Source organism: Clarias gariepinus, chromosome 8 (genome assembly GCF_024256425.1).
Source record: "Clarias gariepinus isolate MV-2021 ecotype Netherlands chromosome 8, CGAR_prim_01v2, whole genome shotgun sequence".
Lineage (NCBI taxonomy): Eukaryota > Metazoa > Chordata > Actinopteri > Siluriformes > Clariidae > Clarias > Clarias gariepinus.
Window position 1 is genome coordinate 3,422,501 of NC_071107.1, and position 24,274 is coordinate 3,446,774.

Here is a 24,274-nt window from a genome sequence, read left to right on the forward strand (position 1 = left end):
TTGTTTAGTGCTTTTTAAGAGATTAAGTCTTTCCTTCTAACAACGTTGAATCGACGAATATGCAAATGCATAAGCAAATCCTCTTCTACGGTGAGTCGCGGTTGCGGATTTGAACCTGAGTGGCTGTTATATTTTATAACACAACAGTGTTCTCCTGCCTCATGTTCGGTGTTGTCATGCCGGAGTGGCAAATCTCACACTTTGAGTGCTCCATAAATTAATTATCCATGAAAAAAAATTAAATTTAAATTAGGCTTTATTTAGTGGCATTATTAGTTGTTCATCAATCAACAACCAGGAGCAACAGAATCCCAAATAAAGTATACAGCACATCATTATCTATAGATGATTACTCTGGAGTTTGCACCAAGTTGTTTTTTTTTTTTTTTTTTTTTTTTTTGGTTAAAGTTGGAGCTGAAGTGTGGAGTCGAGGCAGCGACTACACAGGCGAGTAGATATGTGCCGCTCTCTCTCTCTCTCTCTCTCTCTCTCTCTCTCTCTCTCTCTCTCTCTCTCTTTCTCAGGCTACCGCTTGCCAGACTGCTGATGGCCCCAGATGCTCTGAGCAGACAGTGTTTTGCATTCATGTCCATCTGTAGGGAAGCAGAGAGCAAGGCAGGGAAGAGTGTGGCAGGGGAGTGGAGGAGCCGCGAGAGAAAAGAGAGCAAGAAGAGAAGTCTCTGACTGACACTGAGTGCATTGGAGGATAGAGGGTGATAAGGAAGGAATGGAAGAAGGAAGGAAGGAGGGAAGGAAGAAAAGGTTCAGACGATAGAAAGGGAGATGAGGGAAGGAGCTTGAGAAGTGACGGGAGGGAGTGGAGGCATGCTGTCGTCTGAAGTTTCTCCTCTGTGGTATCAGATCGCGATCCCTCCCCGATATCTTCCACCAGAGCTGTGATTTCTCATCTCATTCCAGGAGAAACTGCCAGCTAATTTCAGTCTCTTTTAATTCTGTGTCTCCTCGATTCAGACGTCACTTTGACTTGTACTGCGGTTTCAGCCGTTTCTTTTTCATGACAGTCCCTGTACTGAGCTAATATGAAAAGGTGCTTGATGGCATAGCTTGTTACAATGGCTTGCATAAGTGTTCATCCTCCTTGAACTTTTGTACATGTTGTAGAGGGGGTGTGTCAGACGCCCTAAATTACTTCTGGTGCAATCATATTGGTGTTCTTCGGAAATGAGTTCAATGATGGTCACGTGACCTCACTATAATAAACCTGTAACTGGAAGAAGACATATATATATATGTATATATATATATACATATACATATATATATGTATATATATATATGTATGTATATGTATATATATATATATATATATATATATATATATATATATATTTATTATTATTGTTTTAAAGAATGTTGCTCCTAAACCCGGTTGCTGTCAAGACACAACTGGAAAAGTCTAGGTCACAATTTGGTTAATTAAAAAGTACAACAAAACGAATAGTTAATTGTTAAAGTTTTATTTCAGTTTCAGGTTGGGGGGCAAAACTTATGCACGCTGCTGTAAATTCTTGTATTAATTGTGTCTCGATACACCTCTTGTATTTGAACAAAACATATTCAAGACCATGCACACACACACAATATAAGTCCATACACAGTGTGTGAAAGTTTTTTCATACTTTTCTTCTACCCTCACAAGGCAAGGTTTAACCCATTTTTATTTTATTTTTTTTAAAGATATTTGGAGATGCTCCGAGCGTTTGTCCGTCCTCGACATTCACTCCGCTCACCGCTCCAACGCGTCAGTCTAAGAAGCAGGCACGCCAGAGCCGCCCGCTGGCTGTGTACAACCCCCTGGACATCCACACAGGTACGAGAAGCTGAACACTCATCCATGGGAAGCAGGAACGAGTGAGGTACACAAATAATTCATCACTGCTTGACAGTCGATTGTGTTGCTGTTTAACCCTGAGGCTTGGAGGCGTCAGCGCTTGTCTGGTCCACAGGTGGTGCTAAGAGCATGTGCAAGAATAATGACCAGTTATATGATATAAAACTAAAGGGTAGTCGGGTCACTTTAACTCAGGAAAACTTAGTAAGTAACTATGTCCAGTTAGCAAGGGGTAAGTCATTTAATTTTCTTAAAATACATTTTAAAATCCTTAGTAAAGTAGATCATGTAGGATATGTCATTAAGGTAAGGTGGATTCATTTACTAAGGAAAGTTAAGATACTATGGTAAGTTATTAAGGTGAGGAAAATAAAATCAGTATGTTAGGATAAGCTAGTAAGTTAGGATAATAGGAAAATCAATTAAGGTCTGGAAAATTAAATAAGGAATTTATTACAGTAATTTGGTAGGTTAAGTTTCTCGGGTAAATTAAGTCACTAAGATAACATGATGATTAAATATTGAAAATATTTATAGAAAAAAAAAAGAAAAATATTAATTGATATTCTGAAGTTAAGTTAACTAAGATAAGTTAGTAAGTTAGTGTAAATAAAATAAAAGTTAACAGGAATATGTTTTTAATGTAAGGTAAAGTTAGCATGTTGATAAAGTAAATTAAGTAATTTAAGCTATTAAGATAATTTTGAAAAGTAGTTTATTTGGTTATTTTGATACATTTGCAAGTACAGTAAGTTATAGTAAGTTAGGGTAGTATCTTAACTTCAGTTGCTGCATTACAGTAAATTAGAAAGTTAAAATAAGTTAATTATGTCTTAATATATTACTATTAATAATTATACTAAGATGAGTTGATTAGTAGGGTAAATATACTGTAGTAAGTTAAATAAAATTTCTTAAGTAGCACTACTAAGAAATTAAGTTTTAAATTGATTTACTAAGTTAAGTAAGTAACATGGGTTAGTTTAAGATTAGGTATGTTAGTAAGGTACATTGGTTCAGAATTTAAGGTACATCAGGTGGGAAGTTGAGTTGATAAGGTACTTAAGTTAGTAAGTAGGATTAATTAGGAAGGTACTGTAGTTTAGTTGGCAAAGTTAGTTATTTAATTAAAGAAAGTTAGTTAAGTGGCTAATAGAGGATAGTAAGGTACTATACATGCCTATGATGAGGAAAATGAAGTACATTTATATGTACAGTATACATGTAATTTATAGTTAGGTTTGTATGGTAAAGTTTTTGAATAAAGATAAGTTAGTAAGGTAATGATAAAATGAAAGATATTTTAGATTATTTGCAAGATAAATGAGTAAGGGCTGTCGGGTTTAAAGGCAAGTAATGTAATGAGTGTGTACAGTATTAGCGGGTTCGTTACTGTAGTAATGTAACATAATGTAAAAAATGTCATTTGTTGTGTAAGGTACAGTAATAATGTAAGGTATGTTAGTTAGATAAGGTAAAGTGCAGTGAATTGAAATTTAAGAAGGTGCTTTGTTTATTAAGTTAAGGTAGGTTAGTTAGAAAGTAAGTACGTTAGTACAGTAATGTGAAATAGTTAATAGGCTAAGTTAGTAAGGTATACTAAGTTAGTAAAGTGGTAGAGTATGATAATTAGTAAAGTAGTAATATGATTATGGTGCGGTACATTGTTTAGATACTCTGTTAGCAGTTGCTTAGTCTTACATACATGAAGCCATGCACTGAAAAGAAAATGCGGCAGTGTTAGAGACTAGACGCTGCATATATGTGGCACCCTGAGCCACGAATAAGCCTCACTACTTGGCTAATATTCTGCCGTGGAAAGAATAATGTTGAGATTTTTTGTGAAGCTTAGGGCCAGGTGAGTGTGTAGGCTGTACGTCTCTGTCACACACTTCAGCCAGCAGCATGTTGAAAGTGTTCTTCCATCAGAAAGTAGGCCAAATCCACACAGCAGATTTGCTTTAAATCCTAAGACACGAACCTTCCAAGAGCACGTCTGTAATAGTCTTGATTCTCACTCAACACTACTGTGTATGACTGCAGTGAAATATACAGCCATGACATATAATCATTTATCAGCTAGACCTCTGATCATCAACATGTGTGTGATCGCTGACATTTCTCAGCTGAAATTCAGTAAGACTCCACCTTTTAATGGTAATAAAATATGTATTTAGTTTCTGATTCCTGAGTCGTACAATACAGTAGAAACACAATCGCAGCCAAAGATGAGGGAAGATATATGTAAGTACTTATGGTTTTTATTAGGTAAATACTAAAACTGCAACATCTGTATTTTTTTTCGCGAAGCTTTTTCCAGGCTTGCTCTTCAAGTTCTTCTAGGTTAAAAAAAACAAAACAGATTTTGTCATGTTCTAATCCCTTTGATTATTTAGTTGGCGTTCTTGTAGATCTTGTGGTTTGTTTCTGCCAAATTTTTATTTTTTTTTTACTTTTAAAGCTTTTTTCTTTCGGGTGGGTGGAGGGGATTTGTGATTTGTGCAATCGCTTGCTTCTTAATATATTCAAATAAATCTTGTACACGGCAAGTTACGTGTCGTTTGGCGAATATAAAAAGACAACAAAGGAAAAAAGAAGACAATGTGGGGGGAAAAAGCTTTCAATATTTTCCAAAAGCATTGGACTGAATGTTGAAATCAATCTGAAAATCCAAATATCTTCACACAACATCTGTAATTGTTTACAAAAATGGGCTGTTTGCATTAAAAAAAAAAAAAATTAAGATTAAGAAAGTGTGTTTAGTTTTTACATAAGCAATAGAACATGTTGGAAAGTCTCATTAAAACATAAAGTAAGTTAGTGAGTTTTTAATGATAGGTTTGTTAATTATGATAAGCAACTAATACTAATAGTTAGTTACTAGTAACGTAGGTGAATAGGATAAGTCAATAAAAATGTAAGTGAGAAAAGTTACACTGTTAAGATTAATCACTAAGTTAAATTAGTAAGTTGATATAAATTAAGTTATAAGTTGTTTTTTTTAAATAAGATTTTACAGGTTTTTACACAATTCTACATTAAATAGGTTTAAATGTGATGTATTTTTGTATTTAATTTTTATAAAAAGGATCTGCTTATCCACGTTTTGGCATGAAATTCACAGCTTTTATGTTCTCACCGTTGTAAAATTTGCCTCTTTTCTCCCAGACATATCTGTAACTCTTTTAGGACAAGAGAATAAAAGGTTCAGGGAATCATTTTTTTCCAGACTATTTTATAGGTCGATCTTTCCACACCCTGTTTTTAATTGATTATGGATAAAATAGTGGAAAAATTTGGTTAGTAGGTAAAAAATTAAAATAAATACATTCATGAATTCATTATAATAATGATAATAACTCTTCGACACAGAAAATGCATTAATATGATAATACACATCATGGACAAAATTTTAATAAATAGTTTGTAAAATCCAAGTTTAAGGAGGTCCAGTTTCTATTTATAAATTTTTTATTTTGTTTGTGTGTGTGCCTGCATGTGTTGCTGTTGTTGTTTTTAACAGTTAAAGTTAGAATGCCAGCACAAACCTACTATATTTATTTAAAACATTTCTAATAATAATTTTAACTTAATAATAACTTTTCATTTTTCTGTTGCATTAATAATGCAGAAAGTTGTAAACACCACTGATTACAGTGGAACCTTGGATTATGAGCATTATTCGTTCCAGAAGTGGGCTTATATTTCAAAACACTCTTAAACCAAATTGAATTTTCTCATAAGCAATAATAGAAACTCAAATTATTCGTTCCACAGGCCAAAAAAAAAATATATATAAAAATAATAAATACAAAATATAAAGTAAATGTAAACAATACCTGAACTTTACCTTTAAAAAAAGTAAAAATAAATCCAGACAGATAAGTGTTTCTGTTTATGTGCGCAGACTTTGTGTGTGTATGTATATACTGTATGCGCCTTTGTTTTTTACAATCTTTCATAAAGGCCAGATTTGTTTAGTGCACGACTAATAGTTGTCCTGGGGACAGATTTTCCCACCTGAGCTGTGGATCTCTGCAGCTTCTCCAGAGTTACCATGGGCCTCTTGGCTGCTTCTCTGATTAATGCTTTCCTTGCCCGGCCTGTCAGTTCAGGTGGACGGCCATGTCTTGGTAGGTTTGCAGTTGTGTCATACTCTTTCCATTTTTGGATGACGGATTGAGCAGTGCTCCGTGAGATGCTCAAGGCTTGAGATATTTTTTACTCTGCTTTTTTAAACTTTTTTACAGCTTTATCCCTGACCTGTCCTGCCTGACGTGTTCCTTGGGCTTTATGATGCTGTTTGTTTACTAATGTCCTCTAACAAACTTCTGAGAGCTTCACGGAACAGCTGTATTTATACTAAGGTTAAATTACGCACAGGTAGACTCCATGTACAGTACTAGCTAGGTGACGGTTGAAGGAAATTGGTTCTAGTGGATTTTAGTTACAGTATGCTTGTCGGAGTAAAGGAAGCTGAGGACAAATGCACCACACTTTTCAGATTTTTTTTTAAATGAGTATTCCATTTTCCCCATTAAGTACCTCATTAAGTTCCCCTTTGTGTGGGTCTATTACATCAAATCTCAATAAAATACATTTACGTTTGTGGTTGTAACGTGACAAAATGTGGAAATGTTTAAGGGGTGTGAATACTTTTGCAAGGCCCTGTAGTTATGTTTTTTGGTTCTTTTTTAATTTTCTTGTTTTTCTTGGCCTGGTTTTCAAGTAAAGACGCTTCAAACGATAAAACATGTTACACAACCCAAACTGGGAAGTTGTTTGAGTGACTCTTCCAAATCATCCATCATCCTGTGATTGCCGGACGCAATTAGTAATTCTCCAGACACCCGATTAAAAGCGCTGTTTACCGATACTTTGAAATGTGTTCCAATGTAAAAACGCCTGGTAAATCAAAGATGTCTATCTGAATAAGACTGAACCACCCTGATCAGACCACCCCGAGTCTGCTAAGAAAAATCCTGGTGTAGAATTTCCGAGAGGTGCAACGAGACTTTTTTCGGATAAAAGCAGAAAAAAAAATTCACCTCGAAGTGTTACCTGGGAGCCTAATGTGATTAGCTCTGAGTTTCAGTATGGTGATTCAGTCTTTTGATATTTTGCTTAGATCAGGTCCGTGTGTCTAGACAGTGCACATTCGTAACCGCACGTGACCCGTGACTGTCTTTAATACGAATGCACTTGTTTGGCCCTCAAATGACCTGAATACACACCCTGCTAGGGTTTACATGCATACTTTTCAGCATCGTTCACATCTGTTCAAGTCTAAAACACGTCAAATAACCAAAGTTTATCTGATATTTACAATATTAAGCAATACATACGATAATAATTAGAAAAATAAATTAGTTTTTGAATGAGCATAAATGCTTAGAAAGTCTTTGTTATGCATGAGATAGAGTGAGCGGGTATCACACACTTTGAAATGAAGCGATGTGCTGATCTCGATCTTCCTAAAAACATCACAGGTGATAACGTATGACGTGACTGAGATGTGTGTGAAGATGGAGAGTCAGCATCTTAAAAAATGAATAACACACACACACACACACTAAACTCACAGCTAGAGCTTTGCAGTTTGATGATTGTTCTGTCATTCTTCAGAGACGCTCCTGCACCATTTGAGCCGCAATCACACCAGTCATGCAAGCCGTGGTGATTGTTTTAAACTTTAGTTCCATCTTAAAATTAGTAAGGTTTTCAACACGCACACACACACCGTTGCTTCACCATTATTCCGGGTCAAATTAAGTTAATTATCATCACCTCATATTGTGTTCATTAAAGTCCTAACTAACCTAAAGCTCTGGCCTGTCTCTCTACCTTACCTTCTTTGCAGCACCTCCATCCTCTGAGAATGTCTCTCCGGGCCCTGATGAAAGCTCTATGGGCAGTAACGAGTCCGTGTCCTCGCAGTCTTCTACGGGTTCTAACTCAGAAACCCCCCCGGAGAAGAGCAAACATCCCCATGACAACCCCGGAGCCACCCAACAGAACTCTGGGTCTGTACAGTAACGGCATGTGTTTTACAAACTGCACATTAAAAAACAAAAAAAAACCTTGTTTAATTAAATTATGCAAACCTTTTATTTTCTTTAAAAATTTTATTGATTTATTTCTTATTATTCTATATAGTGCAGTTTATCTGTATTGTAGTTATGGTCTGAATACCCAGCCATCTTATTTATCTGTGTGTGTGTGTGTGTGTGTGTGTGTGTGTGTGTGTGTGTGTGTGTGTGTGTGTGTGTGTGTGTGAATTTTTAATCTACATAGATTGTCAAGGGGACTTGAGTAGTTTTTGGGATATGTCAGACGCTCACCTCTCACACTGTCTTTATGAATAATGAATCTGTTTTCATTCCCATGTTCAGTTAGTTCAGGGGCTGGGTTGCTTGTTTTTTGTTTTTTTTTGGTTCAAGTAAATTTTTTTTTTAGTTTCCCAAATTCTCTGCAACTATCTGTCTGTCTGTCTTTCTGTCTGTCTTTAAGTGGCTTGATGCTCAGGGCATCTGGCCAGAGCTGAATGCTGATGTAGAAAGTTCATCTCACTGCCGTACCTGCAAGGATTATTTCCATCGATTTTATTTTTGGATTATTTTTTCATTTTTTTTGCATCTTTCACATTTAATTTTTTTTCTACTCCATTCACTTGGTCAGATACAGAATAAATTGTTAGTAAGAAAGAGTTCCATGATGTACTAGCCTCAGACTGGTCAAAATAAGGAATAAAATTAAATAAAAAATAAATAAAAAATAACGGTAGTTAGAACCAGTCATGTGATAATATCTTGGCATTTAATATAGTCCATAACTGTCACATAATAATATACTTGTGTCTGAGATACAAAAAGCATTCATGTGATAATATATTGGTTTCTGAAATAGTGAAAAACATTCACGTGATAATATTCAGGATAGTATTTTGAGAATATTCTGAGATAGTCAAAAATGTTAATGTGATAATATCCTGGTTTTCGAGATAGTAAAAACATTCACGTGATAGTATTCTGGTTTCCGAGATAGTCAGAAAAGTTTATGTGATAATATCCTGCTCTCTGAGATAGAAAAGTTCACGTGATAATATCCTGGTTTCTGAGATAGTAAAAACATTCACGTGATAATATTCTGGTTTCTGAGATAGTAAAAACATTCACGTGATAATATCTTGGTTTCCGAGATAGTCAAAAAAGTTAATGTGATAATATCCTGGTTTTCGAGATAGTAAAAACATTCACGTGATAGTATTCTGGTTCCGAGATAGTCAGAAAAGTTTATGTGATAATATCCTGGTTTCTAAGATAGTAAAAACATTCACGTAATAATATCCTGGTTTCTGAAATAACCAAAAACGTTTATCCTGCTCTCTGAGATAGAAAAGTTCACGTGATAATATCCTGGTTTCTGAGATAGTAAAAACATTCACGTGATAATATTCAGGATTCTGAGATAATAAAAACATTCACGTGATAATATCCTGGTTTCTGAGATAGCCAAAAACGTTTATCCTGTTCTCCGAGATAGAAAAGTTCACGTGATAATATCCTGGTTTCTAAGATAGTAAAAACATTCACGTGATAATTTCTGGGTTTCCGAGATAGTCAAAAAAGTTAATATGATAATATCCTGGTTTCTGAGATAGTAAAAACATTCACGTGATAATATCCTGGTTTCTGAAATAGTCAAAAATATTTATCCTGGTCTCCGAGATATTCAAAAATGTTTACGTGATAATATCCTGGTTTCTGAGATAGTAAAAACATTCACGTGATAATATATTGGTTTCCGAGATGGTAAAAACATTCATGTTATAATATTCTGGTTTCTGAGATAGTCAAAAACGTTTATCCTGGTCTCCGAGATAATAAAGTTCACGTGATAATATCCTGTTTTCTGAGATAGTAAAAACACTCACGTGATAATATCCTGGTTTCCCGAGATAGTCTGAAACGGTCATGTGATCATATACTGGCATCTGAGACGATTAAAAGCAGCTACCGTTCCTGGTAATATCCTGGTGTCTGCGAAAGTCAAAGAAGTTTTTTAGATAATCAAAAGCGTTCACGTGATAATATCCTGGTGTCTGAGATGTCCCAAGATTTCAGAAATGTTGAACAGGACGTTACTGTAGATAATTTCTCCAAACTCAGCGGGAGAATTCCTGTCGTCCGTCGTTCACCCTTTGAGGTAGACAGCTGACTGTGACATGCAGTAAGTTTAAGCTGATTAGTGACTTTCTTTTAGAAGTCGCTGATTAATTCTTTCCATCGTGATCGAAATGCCAGAAAACACTTCTGCAGCTGTTCTTACACACGTTAAAGCAGTGAATCCGACTCCACTCCACCTGTCTCACTCTGCCTCACTGCTGAAAGGTCAGACTCCTGATTAGCACAGCTGTTGATACAGCAAGTAAAGAATCTCCGCCGTTCCTTGTGTTGTAACCATGGTAACAACGATGCAACCAAGAAGGATTTCTTAGATATTTTAAACCCACTGATGTCATAGATGATTTATTATTATTATTATTATTATTATTATTACTGGTACACAACAGATACAGACAGGGAATGCCGGATTTGGACTGGTACCCTTGCCATGCCACAGAGGAAAAGTGTAATTAGTGCCTCGCCCACTGACATGCTGGTCCGACAGCCTTGCCCACTCGTTCACTCGCTCACTTTGTCTCACTTCTTCACTCCTCAGCTATCTCGCACATTCACGCTACAGTCTGTCACTGACTCACTCTCTCCATCACTCCGTCCCCAAACAACAACATTCCAGTCTGCACACAGGCGTCTGTCTCTCCTATTTCCAGTCCCTGTCCTCCTCTTTATTTCTTTCATTCTTTCTCTCCTTCAAACTTCCTCACTGTTCAGTATCCCTCGCTCAATCTCTCTCTCTCTCTCTGTCTTTCTCTCTCTCTCTCGCTTTCTGTGCGTCATTTGTCACTTGGCCTGGAGTCATGATCACAGACGGGGCTTTGCTTATGTAACACTGCTTTCCTCTCCCTGTTTCCTTTTCCCTCTCTCCGTCTTGCTCTCTTTTTCTCTCTCTTTTCCCGACCCCACTTGGTTAGTCTCTTTCTGACTTTCTCTCTCTCTCTCTCTCTCTCTCTCTCTCTCATTGTTTTCAGCCTAAGCTAGTGCAGGAAATGGTGCACTGTAATGCAGTAAATCCTGCTTGTCTATGTGTGTGCGTGTGTGTTGGTGTGTGAGTGAAAGAGACAGGTGGCCGCGCTCCACTCACTGTAAACACGACTCGTGCGGCGAAGACATTCGGCTTATTTACTCGTCTAACGACCTCCCCGCTGCCGTCCACTGACTCACTGTACCACGCTGCCTGTACATCACAGCGCATTTCTATATACAGTACGGCGCTAATGTTTACATCCCCCGAGGAGAAAATAGACAAATCTCATTCATAACAACAACACAGTGTCGGAGTTCGGAATTTTAAAGTCTTTTTTTTTTCTTGTATCAGTCCTTATCTTACCTTATTCTGTCTTGTCTTATCTCATCTCATTTCATCTCATCTCATTTCATTTCATCTTATTTTGTCTTAACCTATCTTATTGTGTCTTCTTATACTGTCCTATATTATCTTATCTCATTTTGTCTTCTAATCTCTGTCTTTTATCTCATTTCGTCCCATTTTGTTTTCTCATCAAATCTCATCCTGTGTCATCTCATCTCATCTCATCTCATCTCATTTTGCCTTATCCTATCTTATGGTATTTTCTCATCTCATCTCATCTCATCCTGTCTTTTCTCATCTTTTCTTATCTTATCCTGGTTTAACTTGTCTTATACTTTCTTACATTCTGTTCCATCATCTGGTCTCACCTTCCCTTTTCTTCTTTTATCTTGCCTTATTTTCTATCGTATCTTGTCCTATGTTATGTCACCCTGTCTTATGTTACACTTTGATGGTTTGTCATATCTTACCTTTTTTTTCTTCACTTATCTTGCCTTGTTTTAACTTTAATATCTTTTCTTTTTAACTTTGAGGTCTTTTTCTATCTTATCTTGTCTTAAATCATCTTGTCTTATATTATCTCACCCTATTTTTCTGTTATAACTTCATGGTTTGTCATGAGAAGTTTTGTCCTAACTTTTCATCCTTATCTTCCATTGTCTTACCTTATCCTGTCTTATCTTCTCTTACCTTGTCTTGTTTTGTCTGTTCTTATCTTATCTAGTCTTGTCTTATTTTGTTAACTCTTGCTAACTTTTGTCTTATCTTATGCATTGCAGTACCTTCTCCTGTATTGTCTTGTAGCGTCTTTTCTTATTTATGTCATAAACTTTTTAATTCTTTATTTATTATTAAGACTCAAATCTAGTCTTATCTTGTTTTATCTTGCCTAAGCTATCTTGTGTTCTCCATTCTTGTCTTGTTTTCTCATTTCCTGTCTTGCATTGTGTTGTCTTGTCTAGCCATGTCTCTTGTAACATATTATCTTATTTAGGTTTTATGTCTCATCTTGTCTTTTCCTGTTGAGTCTTATATCGTCTTATCTGACCTTCTCCTGTCCTACTCAGAATTGTCTCTTTGTTTATCTTATCTAAGTTGCCTTTTCTTATTTCATCCAGTCTTGTCTTTTCTTCTTACCTTACCTTCTAACTAATCTTGTGTCACCTTGTAGTGTCTTCTCTTACCTAATCTTGTCTTATCTAGTCCTATCTTATGTGGTAGTGTCTTCTTTTGTCTTGTCTTTGTTTTGTCTTCTGGTCTTGTTTTATCTTGTCTGAATTGTCCTCCCTTGCCTCATTTTGTTGTTTTATTATTTTTCTTGTCTTTTCTAGTCCTTCTTTGTTTGGTCTTGTCCTTTGTAGTCCTGTCTTATTTGTTCTGGTCATGTCTCGTCCTTTTTAGTCGTCTCTTGTCAATCGTTATTTTGCCTTGTCTCATCTTGCATTATCCTTTCTTGTCATGTCCAGGCTTGTCTTGTCTTGTCTTATGTTGATTTATCTTGTTTTATATTCTCTCATCTTGCTTCAGCGTTGTTTCGTCTTAATTGTTATAAAGCACCGGCGCATCATAGATGTCCTCCAAAATAAACAAATAGGTGTCTTCACACACCTCTTAAAACTTCACGAGATCAACAACTATATATATATATATAATAACTATAGATTCAGGTTACAGAGCCGCCATGGCGAAAAAGACAAAATCATCCATGGAGAGAGGCCTTACATCGTGTACATCGTGTTGGGAGACGGACGCGGTGTGTTTACTAACGAGTCGCAGCTTTCTATCTGGATCCTATATATCTCATTATAGTGGCTATATATATATATATATACACACACACACACACACACACACACACTGTATATCCCATTTCCTGTGTACTTCCTCCAGAACCGAGAAACAGCACAGGTTAGTGTTTTGCGTCTCCGTCTGTTATTTAAGTCCCGATTCTCACTTATAATCCGGCTTCAAATTGGGCTCGTGGTTAAGAATCGCCGTAATAAGTCCTCGTGGATGCGCTTCCAGCACGGCCGCTATTTTTACAGCCTCGAAATGAGAGCAATTTCCCTCGCTTTGGCTTAGTCGTAATTGTAAAAGCAATTTAAGGTAAAAAACCATTTTCCTCTTTAGTTCCGCTGGTTGCCGCAGCAACCGTATGGGAGGTGTTTTTTTTTTTTTTTTTGGTTTTGTTTTAGGTTGAGGTCGAGGCTCTGATTCACATGGGGTGAAGTGTAAGGTGTAATCGAGCACTGGGGCGTTTCCACAAGTACACTTAAGTTTTAAAGCTCTGGGTTGTGTGTGTAAGAGTGTGTGTGTGTAAGAGTGTGTGTGTGTAAAAGTGTGGTGTATGCATGTGTGTTTTTGCCAAGTGTCAAGCATGCAAGTGTACAGCAGTTTAGGTGTATGTATGTATGTGTGTGTGTGTGTGTGTGTGTGTGTGTGTGTGTGTGTGTGTGTGTGTGTGTGTGGTTAATGAGTGGGTTTGGTGCACTGCAGCGCTGCTGAAGCTTCATGCTGATGTGCAGCAGCTGAGGACTCAAACACCCTGCTGCAGAGCAATAAATCACCCCCTCACACTCTCTCTCTCTCACACACACACACACACACACACACACACACACACACACACACGCACACGAGAGTTTCACTCTCTATAAGTGTTATCTCTCTTTTTTGTCTCTGTCTGACTTTATCCATGTGTCTTTATTTCAGACTTTCTCTGTAAACTTTATACACCTCCATGTTTTTACACGCCCCCCCCCGTCTCTGTCTTTGTCTCTGTCTCTCTTGCTCATTTTCTCTGTCTCTCTCTCTCTCTCTTATTTTCTCTCTCACTCTGTCTTGCTCTCACACTCAATCTCTCTCCTTTTACTGCCATTTTCTCTTCCTTTCTTTCTTCTTTCCTTCTTCCTTCCTTTCCATTTCACTTATTTAGTGTAGCTCACTCTCTTTTTCTTTCTGACTTTTTTACTTATTCTCTCTGTTTTTTCCATTTATCTCTCTTTTCCCCTCTTTCTCTCTCTCTATTTTTCCACTTTTGTCTTTCTGCTCCTCTTTCTTTCTCTTTCTCTGTCTTTGTCCCTCATTACTTTAATTTTCTCTCTCTTTCTCTCTCTCTCTCTCTCTCTCTCTCTCTGACACACACATACACTTTCCATCACTTTCTCTCCCTCTTCATCACCCTCTCACTTACTGTACACACTTCTGCAGAAAGAAAGAAAAAAACAACAACGATGCTTCACTTTCACTTTCTCCCACAATGCATCTGTCACACAGTGAATTAATGAAGGAAAGCGTCACATCTCGCACTCGGCAAGCTCCTTCGACAGTCTGCGAGTAAACGCCGAGGAAATATAAGTTATAATCTTTCTGCGGGAAGTTTTTCACAAGGTGAATGAGACAGGGAGAGAGAGAGACAGGGACACAGAGCCAGAGAAAGACAGAGAGAGAGAGAGAGAGAGAGAGAGAGAGAGAGAGAGAAATTGGGTGAGAGAGAGACAGGGACACAGAACCAGAGAAAAAGAGAGAGAGAGACATTGGGCGACAGAGAGAGACAGATAGATAGACGGAGAGAGAGAGAGAGAGAGAGAGAGAGAGACAGGGACACAGAGCCAGAGAGAGAGACATTGGGCGAGAGAGACGGAAAGAGACAGGGACACAGAGCCAGAGAAAAACAAAGAGAGAGAAAGAGAGATAAATTGGGCGACAGAGAGAGACAGATAGAGAGAGAGAGTGGCAGGGACACAGCCAGAGAAAGACAAAAAGAGAGAGAGAGAGAGACGGAGAGAGACAGGGACACAGAGTCAGAGAAAGTCAGAGAGAGAGAGAGAGAGAGAAATTGGGTGAGAGAGAGACAGGGACACAGAACCAGAGAAAGAGAGAGAGAGAGACATTGGGCGACAGAGAGAGACAGATAGATAGAGAGAGAGAGAGAGAGAGAGAGAGACAGGGACACAGAGCCAGAGAGAGAGACATTGGGGGCGAGAGAGACGGAAAGAGACAGGGACACAGAGCCAGAGAAAGACAAAGAGAGAGAAAGAGAGATAAATTGGGCGACAGAGAGAGACAGATAGAGAGAGAGAGTGGCAGGGACACAGCCAGAGAAAGACAAAGAGAGAGAGAGAGAGAGACGGAGAGAGACAGGGACACAGAGTCAGAGAAAGAAAAAAAAAGAGAGAGAGAGAGAGACATTGGGCGACAGAGAAAGACAAATAGAGAGAGAGAGAGAGACAGGGACACAGAGCCAGAGAAAGACACAGAGAAAGACAAATAGAGAGAGAGAGAGACAGGGACACAGAGCCAGAGAAAGACAAAGTGAGAGAGAGTGAGAGAGACATTGGCAGAGAGAGACAGAGAAAGAGAGAGACGGGGACACGGAGCAAAAGAAATCAGAAAAAAAACATTGGGTAAGAGAGAAAGAGAGAGAAAGACAGGGACACAGAGCCAGAGAAAGACAAAAAGATAAAGGGGGAGAGAGACATTGGACGAGAAAGAGAGATGCATTTAATGTGTCTGACCTTGTGTGGCTGCTTAAAAAATTGCTCAGTGTGTGTGTGTGTGTGTGTGTGTGTGTGTGTGTGTGTGTGTGTGTGTGTGAGTGTGTGTGTGTGTGTGTGTGTTTGTGTGTGTGTGTGTGTGTGTGTGTGTGTGTGTGTGTGTGTGTAGGATCAGAAAAATTGAAGTAGGTTATGGTGCCCAATTCACAGCTCTTGTCCTGTTTTCATCTTCAGACGGATGAGGTTTATTTTACACAGTCAGTGTGTCTGCAAAAAGGAAAATAATATAATATAATAATCCACCTAACCATCTAGAAACTTGTGTAGTCCAACTGGAGACAGTGTAAGACCATGGTGATCACTGTATTTATTCCCATTTTGATGACCGTGGTAGGAACTCTCTCAACATTCACACACACACTCAAACACAACGGGCATTTTCGGAACGCCAGTTATCCTAATCTGCATGTCTTTGGACTGTGGGAGGAAACCGGAGGACCCGGAGGAAACCCACCTGTGATCCTCTGGAGGTGAAGGAACTCTGTGGTTGCACTTGGAGGTTAGTGGAGGGAGAAGTTCTATACGATAGAGAGCAGCTGTCCCATGGAGACGCTGGCGGCTCAGGAGTGGAGTTTTCTAGGCACCGCTGTAGGAAACGGAGAACGAGTGAGGAGCTCGCAGGACTGCTGTGATGCGGTGACGTGTTCTTGCTCTCAGCAAGCATGGAGATTCAGAAGCCTCAGGCTGAACATCCTGAAGAAAAAAGGGCATTGCAGTAAGACCAGCCTGGAGGAGATGAAAGTCTGACGTCTGAGTGGAAGAAGAAGGAGGTGGTTAGGAGACCTGAGGTGAGAGTCTAACCCAATGCCCAGGTTGGTCACCAGGCAGGATGGAGGTATGGGACGAGAATGGGATGTGGCTGTCAGGAGATTGGTACAGAGACTGGACTGAAAATAAGAGACAAAACAAAACCCTTCAGGAAGCCTGGAGAACCATTCCTCAAGACTACAAGACAAGACTGTGTATTCCAGTGTGTGTGTGTGTGTGTGTGTGTGAAATGGAGTAAATCAAGATGAAGAAGGCGATGTGTGGCCGGTGTTGATCAGAGCACTGATAACAGAGCTGATGAGTTCAAGCCCCAGCAACAGCATTTCAGCTTCACACTCCAGACCTGTCACTCACAGTCACCTCTGTACTTACATGTCCCTCTGTGAGATAACAGAACGCGTGTGTGTGTGTGTGTGTGTGTGTGTTATTGTACTGCTGTAGTTATGAAGTCTTTGTGTGTTTTTGTGCAGAGGAGGAGCGGGCATGGCATCATGGATGAACTCCACTTCCAAACCTACAGACACACACGCAGCAGCAGCCGGAGGACACACGGACAAATCTGCAGAGAGGTACGCTCATAATAATAATAATAATAATATTAATAATAAAAACAACATAAATAATAATAAGTTAGAAAATAAACTTGCTAGGAGTTAGACACAAGATTTTACAGAAAACAAAAATATTTTGTTCACTTTTTTATCTTTTATTTATTGTACTTTTAATTATATTTAAATGTTTTTTTATTTTAATAGGTTCTTTATAATTATTGTATTGATTCATTCAGTCATTCATTTCCATAAAAATTTCTCGTATATAATTGAGTAACATTTAATACGAATAAAAGAGTTAGTAAAATTGACTATTATCCACAACTTAGCAAATTTCCACAAATTTATTGATTTGTCCAGATTCATTCGGCCCTTTTCTAATTTATTATTCTGAGTTTAGGAGAATATAATTTCTTTGTTAGTTTGATTGTTTAGTTTGTTTTAGTTTGTTATATGTGAAGTCTTCCAGATGATGCCACTTATTTACTTTTTAAAAAATATTATTTTATATTTTGCTTACTTATTTTGCCCAAAATGTTCCAGTGTTTAATTATGTAATTTTGTTCAAGGTTATATTGATTTATTAGTTTAACTATTACATTAATTGTTTCTTTTTCCATTCCTTCAAATAGTGCCTTTTTAATTTCTTGTATTTTTTTCATTTGCATATTTTTTTTATCAGAACCTTATACTTTGGAAAACAATTGTTTAGTTCGACTTTTATTTACCAACAATATTTCATTTTATGTTGATTTAGTTTATTATTATTATTATTATTATTATTATTATTAATAATAATAATAATAATAATAATAATAATAATTATTATTATTATTATTATTATTATTATTATTAATAATATTAAATATTATTATACTTTAAAAAATAATAATAATTGCTTCCATAATTTTTCACTTGCTTAATTGTTTTTTTTTCCCTCTTGGTGTCCCTTTATTACCTCAAGTTTAGCCATCGGTTTTTGTATTATTATTATTATTATTATTATTATTATCTTTAAAACCAAATATAATTATAAGATTTAACCAGTAAAACTGTTTCTGGCTTCTTCAGATTTCACTAGAGCTCAGGTTCATGATCATATCCTTTCTGTAGAATCTCTCACACTCATTTAATTTTTTATACACACACACTCGCACACCTACTCACACATTCAACTCTCCTTGGCCTCACACTCATCATACTTGCTCTTGCTCCTTTTCCGCCCTAGACACGCAAATATCCGTCCGTTCCCTCACCTAATGAAAAACACATACAGACATGAACACACACACACACACACACACACACACACACACACACACACACAGATACACACTTTAAAGTTGTTAATGTGATCCTCCAGAAGTGAGGCTGTGTTAACTTTCCACCTCGTCTGACTGATGCTGAACAACATCTGGACAAATTTCATCCAGTTTATAATCCTTTAATGTGATCCTGAGCGCAGAGCTCCAGCAAAGAGGCATGACGTTCAAAAAAAAAAAAGCCTTAAAAAATTTCTCATGTTAGAACTAGAGAAATTTCCTTCAGGTCCATGGAAAGCTGTGCATGTGTGTGTGTGTGCGTGTGTGTGTGTGTGTGTGTGAGAGAGTATCTGTCTGCTCACTGTGTTTTGACTGTTAGCCCTGTCCAAAACACACCGCTGTTGCTCCGAGGCCATGTGTGAAATATTTATCCGGTTGCCAGGTGCATTCGGCTCGGCACCGCGCTCAGCTTCTCTCTCAGCAGCAGGAACACAAATACAAACCGGCTTTGTCTGAAAAGAGAAATGAATCAGGGTGATGGAACGGACGAGTCACAGCTCAGACCCGGATTCTGCTCTGCGCCTTAAAACCGCGTCCTTTAACACTAACGAAGTGAAGCAGAATTCCTTTAGTGCGATCAGAGAGCAGCCACGAGCCGTGTGATTTAATTATTATCTCTAAGACTTTTCTAAGGATAAACCATAAATAAACCATACATTTTAATTATAATTATGTTTTTTATCTGGTTTTTAATCATTTTAATTTGAATCACAAAACTGACTCAGAACGTCAGAGTCTGACATCATGTTAATACAGTAAATTAAAAAACGAGCTAAATGTACATTACTGTATATGTTAAGGAAAAGAAGAAAATGCTTTAATGTCGTAGTGAGAAGAATTTTTTTCATTTGGAATATTTAATATTAAACCAAACCTATAAGAAGTATTCTCAATATTGTATAGGAAATAAAATAAACAATATTTTGTAACAAATTCAAAGTAATTTATGTAAAATTTGCTAAATAGTTAATTATGTATATAATACACACATAGATATAAATAGTAAAAAAAAATGAAAGCAAGAAACCAAAATAGTTTTTCCCCGTTTCTTTTATTCATTCATTATTTTCCCACCTAATAACGGCCGTATGCAAGGACACTACTATTAATGGCGAGGCGAAATATATTTTAGCGATCTGATTTCCAATTTTCTGGACACACTGGATATATCACAATATCACGACAATTTAAATAACTTTAAACTAACAACAAACGAACACATTTCCCTTTAATGCTCATAAATCTATGCACAGACAAAAATATTAAGGAAAAAAGAATCTTCGTTTTAATTAAATGCCAAAATAAGAATAATTTGATATTTTAGGCAACAAACTTGCTCTACATCAGTAATTAGTATGAAGTCCTGTGTTCTTTAAACACTGCTGGACATACAGTCGAGTCAGAAAGACGTCTGAAAAAATTTTCCAGATACTCTGGTGTCTCTCGCTCACTCCCTGCCTGCTTCACCGCTTCCTGAAGATCATATACAGAAATTTGTCCACAATTTGTTTAGGCATTTTTTAAACAGAGGACTTCAGAAAGTAAAAGTCCTGCCACATATTTGTCATATTACATATGAACTAAACCAGCTGAATCTAATTAGCAATTGAGTGTTAAGCTGAGAGAGGCTCTTATTAATTAGTGACTCCACCACTAGTTTTGTAAAAATATAATACATGGCATATGTTGTATTAATTCTTTTGCCCACCATTTTACAGTATGTATGGTTGGATGTGTATTAAAGTGCCCCTATTATGCGTTTTCAAATATGATCTTTCATGCAGTGTGTCATGTAGCTGTATGTGAACATAAAGTATCTGCAAAGTTGTGACGCCGACAGTGCACTATAAATGAAGTTTTTGTCTATTAAAAAAAGCGTCGGCTCACATTCGCCTAAACGAGTCGTTAGCAATTTGAATCTTTTTCTGTTACGGATCCACGTCACTGACATATGAACATATGTGTGCTTGTGAAACAGTTTCTTGTCGATGTGCCACTTCAACGTCAACGTCAGACTCCGGCTCGAATTGATCGGGTGAAAATCGGTGTTTTCCGACACACGCTGTAGCGGTAGACCAATCATAAAGGACCGCGCCATCTGACCAATCACAGCAGTGAGGGCTCACGGAAAGGAGGGGTTTAGACAGACTGATTCTTCGAACTGCTTTACACGAGTCGTTTACGAATCATTTAGAAATGGGGTAAAATTAAACCTATTTTTGTAGAAAATCAAAGTGTCTTTTGACCTTGCATACATGTAAACCTGTTTCAAGCGCCTCATTAAGCAATATCAGCAACCTTTAAAATGGCGTAATAGGGGCACTTTAAGCATTTAAGTATTGGATCATCATCATCATCACTATCACATATTTTATTAGAATTTTATTCACCCACAACATTCCATTTTTTAATTGATCTTGTTTTACCGTCATCACTGTCTTTTCTATCGGAGCCGTGGTCAGGGAAGTCAGTGTTAGTAGTGTGTAACATTATGATGTAAAAAAGCTACTTAATGTTTTAATGGTGAAAAGCTGTATATATGGCAACCTGCAGGTTTATTTATTTGTTTTAAATTTGAATGTTTTTAATATCTCACTCAAGTTCCACCCAAAAGACCGAACTGACTTTAAACAATCCGCACTTCAAAAGACTTGTTCCGCTTTATCGAGATATAGCCACGCCCTCTTTTCTGTCTGGACCTTGTCTGAGAGGTTGCCAGATTGAAAAGTTTTGTCCTATTCCTCATCTCTCTCTCTCTCTCTCTTTTTCTCTTCTTTCTTCCTCTCTTCTCTCTGATGAGCGGAGCAGTGTGCTAACTGATTGCCTCCATTTTTCAGTGTCACTCCGATGAAAGCCAAGGCCGTGTACCCCTGCGAAGCCGAGCACGATTCCGAACTCTCCTTCCAGGTTGGAGCAATCTTCCACGCTGGTAAGTGTTAGTGTTATCAGCTGTCCCGGTCATTCACTCGAAACCGGCGGGATATTGGATTCGGCAGGACCCAAAATCTGATCTCATATCGCTACGGAAACGGGGGGAGGGGATGTAGAGAGAGAGAGAGAGAGAGAAAGAGAGAGAGAGGGAGAGAGTCTGTCCTGCTGAATCAGTCCACAGAGGACGAGGCAAAGTTATAATCATGCAGAGAGGAAATGAGGTCTCTGGCTCGGCCGAGCAGAGCTATTGTTTTTACAGGCTTTATCACAGCAGCTCAAGCTTCCCACAACTTTCTGAGTCCGCAGTATCACCACTACTACTACTACTACTACTGCTAGTGTGGCTTCGGACAGTTTTAATTGCAAACGTTAATATTCTATTACTGAGCTGATCGCCGATAAGCTTTACGACTCCGGGGAATCGTTCCAGAAACCATTTAAAACCCCTTTAAATACTACAACACTTTGTTGTTGTGCCCAAACGTTTCTTCAGGATGGAACCCGGGTGTAAATTTCACGTCATAAAGATTTTCCGTTCTGACTTTCCGTCCACTCACAGATTACAGATTTGACTTTGTGCTGCTTTTAAACACTGATCACGTGATGCAGCTCTTTTCCGAATCCCTGAACATCAGCCAGTTCGTACAGGGTGACCCGAACGCCTGGATCCACAGGCAGAGAGTCATTTAAAAGTATAAAGTATAGCAAATTTTTTCCTCTGACTTCTCTGTTGGACAAAAACGTTGAACGTTCCCTAAAGGTAAAGTTCGGATGTTTTTTAAGTTGGTCTCGAAATAAAATTGACGTGAGGTTTGTCACGCAGATCGCCAGCACAATGTAAGACACAAGCTTTCATTCTGTGCATCGTGAGACGTGTATGACGCTTCTGTAGACGCACTGAGCTGAAAGTTATGCTGTAAATGACACTAAATTGAAGGTTTTTTTTTTCATTTCTGAACAGATTCTGTTTTTGTTTGTTTGTTTGTGACCCTGTACACAGAATGATCAGGACAAGATCAATAAATGAATGAATAAATTGATGTTTTGTGCGACGGTATACAGTAAAACAATATATAATCAGGCCCATAAATATTTTAAACAAGACATATTTCTTAACGGGGTTCAACAAAATGCATACAAAAAAAATAACTGTTTAAGAATAATAGCCATGGATTCTGTTTTATTGTTTATATATTTCATTTAATTTAGCATGCCTGATGCTTAAGCGTTTTGATGTCCAGATGTGGTCTGTTTTTTAATTATTTCTTCACAAATTTATGAAATAAATGGTTTTTATTTTTTTTTAAAAGCATTATTTTTGGGTATTCGTATTATATAGCGCTTCATTATTTAATTAATTTATTTATTTTTCAGTACAGAGGCAAAGGTATGAACATTGTGTCATTGTAGGGACATTGTGTCAAACATTGTCCAGCTGGTACAGAATGAGTGCAAACATTAGAATAAATCCAACCTCACACTTAAAAATAAAAAAAAAAATTTCTCTCTTTCAATTTTCAATAAATTTTAATAATTTTTTTAAGAAAGAAAAAATCAGAAAAATACTCTAATAAAAATTAACTTCACATCTGGACGTAAGGCTAATCCAGGCTGAATAGGGCTTATATTCTGCTGCTCATCAGGGTGGGCAGTGTCAATCCCTTCTCTTTAAGAAAAAAAAAAACAAAAAAATGAATGGCCGTCCATTACGCGGTGATCGTACGCTTCATTTGTTTTCTGACGTGTGTGACGTGCTCTGTGCTTCTCGCAGTGATTCCGTCCCGAGAGCCCGGCTGGTTGGAAGGAGAGCTGGAGGGCAAGCGAGGCCTCATCCCTCAGAATTACGTGGAAATACTACAACAAATGGACTAAGTTTTCAACAACAAAAATAAATAAATCTAATAAATGCACAGATATTTAATATACATGGTATCCATGGTGTGTCCTTGGCCTCTTCCCCAGCTTGTTTTACACGTTTTGATGAGGTTTTTTGATGTGGACGTGGCACATTTAACCTTCCTCTGAACTTCCTCCTGTGTCATCTTAAAAGCCTGTCGGGAAAGTCAAGGTTCACAAATTCAAAGCTGTACATAGGAAATATTTCAAGGGTGCGTTTTTTTTTTTTTTTTTTTTTTTTTTTGCATGCTGTTGTTTTTTTTGTTTGTTTTTTTAAAAGCTTAGATCTAATGCATGGGTGTATAATAATATTTTATATTATTTAATTAAAGCAGTTCCTTTAATTAAAGAGTGTGTGTTCAAATCGAATCGGAGTATACTTGTTATATGGATGTTATACAAATGATGTAGCGATGTAAGCTTTCATGTGTTTAAAGCACTCCCACGTGGTGACGTTGGGTTCACGTATTTGTTCTGATTGTTTGTTTGTTTTTTTTAAGTTAAAATGCTGTGCCTTAATCACATGCAGTTTTTTTTTTTTTTTTTTAAATGGCTTTGACGTTGTCCAAAAAAATCTGGATGGAATCCTGCTTTAACAGTGTGGACCTAGTGGAGGGGAAATTATTTTTTATTATTATTATTTTTTTTTATACCAAGAAATATCATCTAAATTAAATACTAAATAAACCAAATCATTTCAAAATGTAAATGTGTAAATGCAGTATTGCCAAGTTGTGTACACACGTTTATGTGTTTGTGTACTTATTATTCTTTAAAGGACATTAAAGCTCAAGTGCATCCACACCTGGTTGGACATCCTCACTGTCTCATGCTGCAGTTTCATTTATTTTTTTTTTTTTTTTTTTTTCTTACTTTATATATATGTGACTGAGCACCACAGCAGTA

The 24,274-nt window shown here is 37.3% G+C and overlaps 1 protein-coding gene across 1 annotated transcript in view; it reads left to right on the plus strand.

Annotated features, from left to right (window-relative positions):
• Window positions 1-23,605, plus strand: part of arhgap10 (Rho GTPase activating protein 10) — a 117,355-nt gene extending 93,750 nt beyond the window's left edge. Inside the window, exons 19-23 of the mRNA XM_053501761.1 lie at window positions 1,699-1,831; window positions 7,713-7,875; window positions 17,139-17,237; window positions 21,379-21,470; window positions 23,244-23,605. Of these exons, the coding sequence (XP_053357736.1) occupies window positions 1,699-1,831; window positions 7,713-7,875; window positions 17,139-17,237; window positions 21,379-21,470; window positions 23,244-23,344 (588 nt within the window). The 3' untranslated portion in view covers window positions 23,345-23,605. The remainder of the gene's footprint in view (window positions 1-1,698; window positions 1,832-7,712; window positions 7,876-17,138; window positions 17,238-21,378; window positions 21,471-23,243) is intronic.
• The last annotated feature ends 669 nt before the right edge of the window (window positions 23,606-24,274 follow it).